This window comes from Tenrec ecaudatus, chromosome 7 (genome assembly GCF_050624435.1).
Source record: "Tenrec ecaudatus isolate mTenEca1 chromosome 7, mTenEca1.hap1, whole genome shotgun sequence".
NCBI classification, from domain to species: domain Eukaryota; kingdom Metazoa; phylum Chordata; class Mammalia; order Afrosoricida; family Tenrecidae; genus Tenrec; species Tenrec ecaudatus.
The window spans coordinates 67211642-67222054 of NC_134536.1; the positions used below are offsets into that span (position 1 = coordinate 67211642).

The 10413-nt window shown below is 46.0% G+C and overlaps 1 protein-coding gene across 1 annotated transcript; it reads left to right on the forward strand.

Annotated features, from left to right (window-relative positions):
• Positions 1-484: 484 nt before the first annotated feature.
• On the forward strand, positions 485-1943 carry LOC142453423 (calmodulin-1). Its single transcript, XM_075554719.1, has one exon. The coding sequence runs from the start codon at positions 546-548 to the stop codon at positions 993-995; it is 450 nt and encodes a 149-aa protein (XP_075410834.1). The 5' UTR covers positions 485-545; the 3' UTR covers positions 996-1943.
• The last annotated feature ends 8470 nt before the right edge of the window (positions 1944-10413 follow it).

The following is a 10413-nucleotide window of genomic DNA, read 5'->3' on the forward strand; positions in this document are numbered from 1 at the left end:
ACAATACATTGTATCAAAGAGAGGGCGATTTGGCATAAAATCCTATATGCTCTGTGAATTGTCAAATGGTTACATTTGGAATTCGGTCATATACACCGGAAAAGGCACAAAACTCAATCCAAAGTACAGCCACTATGGAATGGCAGCATCTTCTGTTCTAACACTCATTGAGCCATTGCTAAATCAGGACTATTGCTTTACAACTGACAACCTTTATGTATCTCCTGAACTTTATGAGTATCTTATAAAAAACAAATCTGATGCCTATGGAATTGTCAGGGCTAACCAGCATGACATATCAGCAATGTTTGGCAAGAAGAAGCTAAAAACTGGAAAAATGGTTGCCTGGTAGAAAGGCAAGATGGGTGGTGCTGGGAGTCTCGCGGACGCGTCGCCGTTACAAGCAGTGGGCAGCGGCGCAGGAGGCGACGGCACCGCGCACACCGCACCGGGCGCTCTAAGCAGCAGAGGCCCCCCGCCATCACAGCCCCTGCGACGGTGCAGCCCCCCTCGCTCTCTCTGCGTTTCCTCTCGCCGCTGGCACCATGGCTGATCAGCTGACCGAAGAACAGATTGCTGAGTTCAAGGAGGCATTCTCCCTCTTCGATAAAGATGGCGACGGCACCATCACAACAAAGGAACTTGGAACGGTCATGAGGTCTCTGGGGCAGAACCCAACGGAAGCTGAATTACAGGATATGATCAACGAGGTGGACGCGGATGGCAATGGCACCATTGATTTCCCAGAGTTTTTGACCATGATGGCTAGGAAAATGAAAGACACAGACAGCGAAGAAGAAATCCGCGAGGCCTTCCGAGTCTTTGACAAGGATGGCAATGGCTACATCAGTGCGGCCGAGCTACGCCATGTCATGACAAACTTAGGAGAAAAACTAACAGATGAAGAAGTAGATGAAATGATCAGAGAAGCAGACATCGACGGCGACGGACAAGTCAACTATGAAGAATTCGTACAGATGATGACTGCAAAATGAAGACCTTCTTTCACCTCCTTCCTCCCCCCCCACTAGAAGAATCAAATTGAATCTTTTACTTACCTCTTGCAAAAAAAAAAGTTCATTTATTCATTGTTTCTGTATAGCAAAACTGAATGTCAAAAGTACCTTCTGTCCATGCGCGCGTGCGCACACACATACACACACAAATCTGCATGTATTGGTTGGTGGTCCTGTCCCCTAAAGATCAAGCTACACATCAGTTTTACAATATCAATACTTGGACGAACCTTACTGGTAAGGAAGCTCTCAGTGGGCTCCTTCAGGAACCGTTTGCTAACGGCGCGCACACTGTCTGGGCTGGCCAGTTTCCCATGCATGCGGCTTGACAATTGAGCACAGTCAGGCATTTGTATGAAAACTGAAAAAAATATATATATATAACAAAAAAAAGAAAAAAAATCTAAAACCTGTTCAAATGGGTTCGAGTTCAATTTGTTTAGCCTAAATTGTCGTAGCTGGTTTACCGAAAACAAACACAATTTAAATGGGTGTACCTCAGGATGACGTGCAGAGGGAGGGGGTTAAGGGTGGGTGGGGGTAGCCTGTTGAAATGTGGCCCCACTGCTTTGGAGGGTCCTCTGAGACACCCCTGGGCTCCAACACATGGTGGCGGTGACACCCCTGCCTGCCTGCCTGCACTGGCCTAGTACCTTATTTGTGCTCTGGGGCCTGGCGGGCACTGTCCCCACCAGTTTTTAAAAAGAAACCTTTACCAAGGGGCATCTTTGGACTCTCTGTTTTAAAACAAAAATTCAAACAAAACCCCTCCGAACCGTGACTTGGAGCCGGCAGTCGGCTGTGGCCGTGGCCGTGGCCCTCAGCACAGCCACCGACACTGCTGTTCAGAAATTACCATTGACGTCCATTCCAAGTTGTAAGTGCTAGTCTCTCTTTTTTTTTTCCAATAAAAGACCATTAACTTAAAAAAAAAAAAGAAAAAGAAAGGCAAGATGATGGCACTGCGATGGTGCGACAAGAAAGATGTGTGCTTAATGAGTACAGTTTATGATATCTCGGCTGTTATGGTGCGCACAAAAAGTGGGAAAGAAGTCATGAAGGACACCGTGGGAGGGCTTGCTTTACCTGACTTTGGCACATACTATACAGCCACAGTTCTCAAAACTGCATGGTATTGGTACAATGACAGATACTCAGACCAATGGAAAAGAACTGAAAACCCAGAAATAAAAGCATCAGTATACACACAGCTGATCTTTGACAAGGGCCCCAAAAAGATCAAATGGGAAGCAGATGCCCTCTTTAACAAGTGGTGCTGGAAAAAATGGATATCAACATGCAGAAAAATGAAGCAAGACCCTTATCTCACTCCATGCACAAGAATAAACTCAAGGTGGATCACAGACCTTGAAGTTAAACCCCAAACTATTAGGGCCATCAATGAGGGAATTGGGACCAACTTGAGAACTTTGGCGCAGGGAATACACAGGCTATCAGAAATAGGGAAGGACACAAACACAGAGGAGGCACAAATCGACAAATGGGATATACTGAAGATAAAACACTTGTGTACATCTAAAGAATTCACCAAGAGAGTAATAAGAAAGTCCACAGACTGGGAAAACATCTTTAGCAATGACACATCAGACAAAGGCCTTATTACTAAAATCTACAGTACTCTGCTAGCTTCCAAAAAGAAAAAAACCAATAGCCCACTTGAAAGGTGGGCAAAGGACTTAAACAGAAGTTTCACAGGGGCAGAAATCCGAATGGCCAACAAACATATGAGAAAATGTTCCCGATCTTTAGCCATAAGAGAAATGCAAATTAAAACAACAATGAGGTACCACCTGACACCCTCAAAGGTAGCCCAATTCAAAAAATCAGAAAGCAACAAGTGTTGGAGGGGCTGTGGGGAGACAGGAACTCTCATCCACTGCTGGTGGGACTGTAAGTACGTACAGCCACTATGGAAATCAATCTGGCGATACCTAAAACAGATGGAAATAGAGTTACCATATGACCCAGCAATCCTCCTACTGGGCATATACCCAGAAGAGGCAAGAAACAAACCAAGACCAGACATCTGTGCTCCAATGTTCATTGCGGCACAGTTCACAATTGCAAGGAGTTGGAAGCAACCCAAATTTCCATCAACTGACGATTGGATTAAAAAACTGTGGTATATACATACAATGGAATACTACGCATCACTAAAGAGCAGTGATGAACGTATGAGGCACATAGCGGCATGGGAAGAACTGGAGGAAATCATGCTAAGCGAGGTAAGTCAGGCACAAAAGGACAAGTACAACATGAGTCCGCTGAGGTAAGAATTAAAAATTTTTTTTTTTAAAAAAAGCAAAAGTGGCACAGGGAAAAAAGCTACTATATACAAACATTTTAGGGGTGAAGACGGGGTAGTATGAAAGAGACCAGACCAAAACCAGGGATGTACATGGTAGACAATGGTGGAGGAGGTGGGGAAAGGAAAACAAAAGGATAAATACAAGGAAGAAAAGGGTAGTGGGGTCATAGGGCATTAATCCACCCAAGGGGAGGGTATTGTTTATATCTCCACAGGGAAAGTGGGACCAGACTTCAACCCAGTGTCGCAAGGTGTGAACACAATATCCCGGTGGGAACCGGTGGAGAGGTCTGGGAGGCTGGCCCCAGCACCATAAATTAAGTGGATTCCTGCCCCTCCCCCGAAAAGAATTTTTTCCAAAGGACGACATTGACTCTGCAGCTCTGGGAGATGGACATATTTGATCAGAGCACACGGGAGCAGATGAAGGGGCAGGAGGAGAGAGTGGAGCACAGCCTGGCCCACCAGGCCGTGATGATGATGTTCCTGAGTAGAGCAGCCAGTCCACAGAGAGAACAACATGGCTGGCCCCACTATGAGACATGATGCCCCTCAGTGACTAAGGGCGATACTGGGGACAGCACCGGAGACACAGTGTGGGAATTGCACCTGACCTGATCCCACCACACCGAGGCAAATCACTGGGGGAGTACAGCGGAACAGCAAGGGAATGGAGTGGCAAGGTCCCCAGGGAATGCTGAAAGTGGACTTCGGGGCCAGGGCGTGGTGCCCCAACAGACTGGACTGGAAAACGCTCCTAAGGGCCAGCAAACGATCCCTGAACTAACTACAAGCTTTTCTCTTGTGAACTGTTTTATTCTGTTCTTTGTCAGTGGTTGGTTTTTGTTGTTTTGTTGTCTGGTTGTATACTGTTGCTTTGTTTTCCTCTGTCTAGTTTTCGTGCATGTTAGTGACTCCACAGGTCTGTCTGAATAGGACAGGCTGGATGAACTATCTGGAGGAAAAACAACGGGACCGACAGTTTTGGGGGGACTTGGGGTGGGGGGGTAGGGGGGGTAAGGAAGTGGTGTTAACAAACCCAGGGACAAGGGAAAAACATGGGACCCCAAATGGTAGAGAAGTGGGAGTGGCAGGCCTGCTGGGAAATGATCAAGGGTAAGGTTGCTCAGAGAAGAGGTATACTCTAGCCCAGGTGGCGATGAAGCATGGTAGTAGGGCAGGAGGAAAGTCAAGGGAGATGGAGGAAAGAGCTAGGAGTCAAAGGGCATTCATGGAGGTCTAGACAAAGACATGTACATGCAAATATATATAGGAGGATGGGGAAATAGATCTATGTGTCTATATTTATAGGTCAAGTATTAAGGTGGCGGAAGGACCTTGGGCCTCTACTCAAACACTCCCTCAATGCATGAATACCTTCTTTTATTAAATTGGAACTCTACGATGCTCACTCTCCCGACACAACGGCTGGAGCCAAAGTGTGTGAACAAGTAAATGTGGTGAAGAAAGCTGATGGTGCCCGGCTATCAAAAGAGATAGTGACTGGGGTCTTAAAGGCTTGAAGATAAACAAGCGGCCATCTAGCTCAGAAGCAACAAAGTCCACATGGAAGAACACACCAGCCTGAGTGAGCGAGTGGTCCCAAAGGGATCAGTTACCAGGCATCAAAGAACAAAAAATCATATCATTGACTGCACACCTCCATGATAGGATCGCTGAAGACAAATGGGTGCATAAGCAAATGTGGTGAAGAAAGCTGATGGTGCCCGGCTATCAAAAGAGATAGTGTCTGGGGTTTTAAAGGCTTGAAGGTGAACAAGCGGCCATCTAGCTCTGAAGCAAATAAGCCCACATGGAAGAAGCACACCGGCCAGTGCGATCACGAGGTGCCCAAGGGACCAGGTATAAGGCATCATGCAAAAAAAAAAAAGATATAAGTGTGTGTATGTATGTGTATATGTATATATGTATGTATATATATGTATATATATATCATATTAAATGAAGGGGGAAGTGCAGAGTGGAGACCCAAGGCCCAAGTGTCGACCAATGGAGATCCCCTCATAGAGGGGTTTAGGAGAGGAGATGGGTTAATTAGGGTGTGAGGTAGTATCGATGAAGAACACAGCTTTCCCCCGGATCCTGGATGCTTCCTCCCCCCAACTACCATGATCCGAATTCTACCTTGCAGGGCTGGATAGGACAGAGGCTGTACACTGGTGCATATGAGGGTTGGAGGTACAGGGAATCCAGGGTGGATGATACCTTCAGGACCAAGGGTGTGAGGGACGATGCTGGGAGAGTGGAGGGTGAGTGGGTTGGAAAGGGGGAACTGATTACAAGGATCCACATGTGACCTCTTCCCTGGGAGAGGGACAGCAGAGAAGGGGGGAAGGGAGACTCCGGATAGGGCAAGATATGACAAAACAACGATGTATAAATTACCAAGGGCATATGAGGAAGGGGGGAAGGGGGAGGGAGGAGGGGAAAAAAAAGAGGACCTGATGCAAGGGGCTTAAGTGGAGAGCAAATGCCTTGAGAATGATTGGGGCAGGGAATGTATGGATGTGCTTTACACAATTGATGTATGTATATGTATGGATTGTGGTAAGAGTTGTATGAGTCCCTAATAAAATGTAAAAGAAGAAAAGAGAAAAAAATGATTAGGGCAAAGACTGTACAGATGTGCTTTATACAATTGATGTATGTATATATATGAACTGTGAAAAGAACTGTATGAGCCCCAATAAATTGTTAAAATTAAAAAAAATAAAAAATAAAATAAAACTCAAAAAAAAAAAAAAAAAAAGAAGTCATGAAGCTACAAGTAGTGACAGATTACAATAAAACGATGAGAGGTGTCTACAGATCCGACCAAGCACTTACATTCTACCTAGAAATGCAGAAACAGCAAAAGAAATACAAGAAGATCTTCGGGTATCTTCTCGAGCAATGCTTGTAGAACGCCTACATTTTGCACAGAGCAAAGAGTGACAAGCCTTTGGTTCATTCTAATTTCATTTGAAAAGTTGCTGAATGGATCTTTGTGAACCACCAAACACCGTCAGTGGCTGTGAATAGACCTGGACGTCGCGCTGTTGACGTTGTCAACCCAGACGCCTGACTGGTCGTCACTTCATGGACTATACCCCGCCAACCCCAAAAAAGTCAGCACCGACAAGGATGGGTGTGGTTTGTTGCTCAAAGCGTGATGGCGATGGAAAGAGGGTACGAAAGGAAACCAGGTTCCCTTGTCCTGATTGTGACGTCGGGCTTTGTGCAGTCCATGTTTCAAAATGTTTCACACCCAAGATTTTTACTGAAGGCACCCTTGATGTTGCACCCTTTTTGAAAACTTGCAGTGTTTTTACTTTGATTACATTATTGAAAAAATTATATTATTTTTATATTTATTATATTATAATTTATGATTTTGCGTATTAAAGTTTATCATATCTGGAATGCCTACTAGAGAGATTAAAATGAGTAATTTCTTAAGAATTACAGGCCTACAATATAAAACAACAAATTCTATGCAAAACAATGTACCGCTTTGGGTACAATATTACTGACATAATTAGACCGCCAGGGGTGTAAAAGGTAATGAAGTTTTCCAGGAACATTTTAAAGCCCCCTTAAATAGTACCTCTGAAAACCAAAAACCAAAACAGTGTCACCAAGTCACTTCCAACTGCCCCTGGGGGTTTCCAAGACTGTAACTCTTCCTCCCCACACCCATCTTATAATTAATTGGTTTTTTAATTAGTTGAGACATAATACATATATCACATTATTCCACAGTGCAGTCACATCAAGTAGAATTGTGCAATTGCTACCACATTCCATTTCCAGACATTCTTTTTCTACGTGGACTCCTTGACATCGTCTCCCTTTTTTTTACACACACCCCTGCACCACCCCGCAACCTCATTCCCCCTGAAACCCGTATTCTATTCAAAGTTCCTATGAATTCATCAATCCTGGGCTTCATATACCAAAAGTGGAAAAGCACCGCTTCCAGAGGGTGACTTCCAATGACATACAACACCTCTGAGATAACACCCTGATATGAACAAATAAAACAATGCAAACCGAAAATACAGAAAATTTTGGAAACCAGATCAGGTCCAGCCCGCATCATAGGAGGGTTTACTGACAAAGTTTAACTGTTTACATTAGATTTAGGCCTCTGATCTATACTTATCTACCCACAGCACTCTGTTTAGGGACCACTTCCCTCCCATCCCTCAATGTTAGATAGGGGGAGTTCTCCAAAAGCTTATTTCCTATGTAGTTCCACAAATGAATCTTGCCCTCCCACCGCCCTCCATTGCCTTCTACACATTGTATTCTCACAATTTAGGCTTTAATACTAATCCTTCCTTCGGCTTCAGATTATATGGATTACAATCTTTCGGTAACTGATGATGGTGTGCTTCTTCCAAGTGGACTTAGTTAACCTCTCACTTAGATGGCTGCTTGTTTGGAGACAATTAAGACCCCAGGCACTATTTTATCTGATAGCTGGGCACCATCTAAAATCTTTGCCACATTTTGCTATAGCACCCATCTCTTCTGTGTTTCCTTCTTGAGGGCGAGTATCAAGTGGGGCCAAGATGTAGGAACTGATTGTTCTTAAAATGGATCCAGGATTTAGTGCGAACCCAAAACCTATTTCTGGATCTATGTTTTTTCTTCTTCTTTGTTTCTTAATTTGTTGTTACTTGGGTAGTAATACATATGTCATATCCATCCATACTTCAATCATGTCAAGCAGAATTGTACGATTGCTTCCATAATCAGTCTCCAAACAAACTTTTCCTTCTTGGACTCCTTGTATCACCCCCACCCCTTTGGCACACCCCTCCCCCTGAAACTCTGTTCTCTTTGATGCGAGACTGTGACTCTTCGTGGGAGTAGAATGCGTCGTCTTTCTCTGTTGGAGCAGCTGGTGGTTTCAAACTGCTGGCCCTGTGGCTAACCGCTCATAGCACAGCCACTACTCCAGAGGGCTCCTGTGCCGCAGGCACGGATGTCTCCCTCCACGGTAACAGGCTTGAGAAGCAAGGGAGGACCCAGGACTCAGCGAGAGCCAGCCCCAGCCCTTTGCCACAAAAGAGAAGGGCACTAGAGGAATAAACCAGGAGAAGCTGGGCAGCCTCAGGGCAAGCAGCTTCCTCTCCAGAAGCCTCATAGGACATTTGCAGAGACTATTCCACAGCATCGAAGCCCCCAAATGCTCTGTAGGTGCTTCGCCACGAGGAAAGGAACCCCAAAGTTGATTCAGTAGCTGGTCTAGGAAGAGCGGCTCCGCCTGATAGAAACCGACTGCGCGGCCAGAGGACAGCCGGCAGAGGGCGGAGCAGCTTCAACACCCTGGGCTGCGGTGAGAGGCGTGAAAGCCAGGTGTCAGTAGATGGAGGTGGGAGGAAGTTAAGGACACGCGCGTTTCAGGTGAGGTTGCAAGCAGGTAGAGACCACCAGGAGTGAGTGCTCACTTCATGGTGAGTCGTTTTTAGAAATAAGTGTGGCAATTAGGAATTAGTTTCCAGGTCACTTCCAAATAAGGAGGCTTGGTGGTGCCGTGGATAAAGCTCTTGGCAGCAAACCAAATGCTCGGAGGTTTCATCCCACCATTACTCCCAGGAAAACACCCCCCACCCCACCCCACCCCACCCCGCAGTCCGCTTCCAGGGGGATGGCCCGCTTCCGCGTCCCAGGGGGCAGTCCTTCGCTCTCCTGACAGGCTTGTGGTGAGTGGCAAGCGATGGGGATGGGATTGAGGTTTTGTTGTTGTTGGTTTGGTTGTTTTGTTTTTTTTCAGGTTGGGTTCGGTTCAATATGGAACACAGAGAAGCTGGCCCCTGGTGCTGGTGCCAGCGACAGAGGAAAATGAAGGAAAATCCATAAAAAAAGTGTGTGCTCCGACACTGTCTCAGGAGCCCGTCCCTGGTGCTCTGTGTCCTTCTGACCCTGTTGAGGTCCTACTAAGTTTTCTCGACGTGGACTTGACCATGGATAGGAGAGATCCTGACCTGAAAGGTGCCGGCCACTTGGATGAGAGAACAGCCTGCCCTGTCCCAACGTGGAGGAGCCTGGTGGCATGATGATTAAAGCGCTGGGCAGGTCTATTCCACGGAGGAGGGAGCAGGCTGTTCTGTAAAAATGTCCACCCTTAGAAATCCGAGGCAGGCAGTTCTACGCTGTTGGCAGAGAGTTTGGTGGTTTGGGTCCCGAGGTAGAGCAAGTATGTTTCCTTCCTTGACTACCAGACTCAAAGCACTGGGTTTCCACTTCCCCCGGCCCCTATATATGTGTCCACTTCCTTTGTCCCCGGGAGAAGGGAGCTACAGTTACCAGGAGCATCTCTGAGCCCAGTGCCCATTCTGGCCTGTGACAGGGGCCCTACAGCTGCCAGGATTGCTATCCCTTGAGCTTAGGGGACAGCAAGTGTGAAGAGGGGAATTCTCAACCTTGAAGTCATCAGTAATAAGCCATGAAGTTTCTCTTGATAAAGGAATTTAAAAAAATATGAGCAGAAAGGCATCTCAAGTGAGATGTCTTCAATGAATATAGCCCTTCCATCCATAATTCCTTATGTGATGTGTTATGATTCTGGACTCTGTGCCTGCAGCTATATTCCCATTTCAGAAGTATACTATACTATATTATACATATATATTATGTTTGGACCATGTTATACTAAGGGGCAAGTTTAAGGTGGGATTGAGTCCTGATTTAGTAAAGGATGTGAACACCTTTTAATGCCTTGTGGAGATGATCTGCTAAAAGACAAAAAACGATTCCTCCATCACAGCCATTCTTCTGGGTATAAGAGCCATGTTGAACACAGGAAGAAATTCCAGGACCATTAGAAATGGAGCATACTCAATGTCGCTCTCTAAAGTCGTAGAGGCTGGAGAAAGGGCCACCAAGGGTGTGGCCTGGGGATCATAGGAGAAATGCAGTCAGGCCGAGATAAGAGACTAAGACAAAGAGACCATGTGACAGAACAGAGGAGCAGTGCAGAGACAACGGGACTGTGAGGCTGAGGGACAGGGGGCTTCCTGGCCCACAGAGCAGAAGCCAAGGGGCTACCTGGCTGAG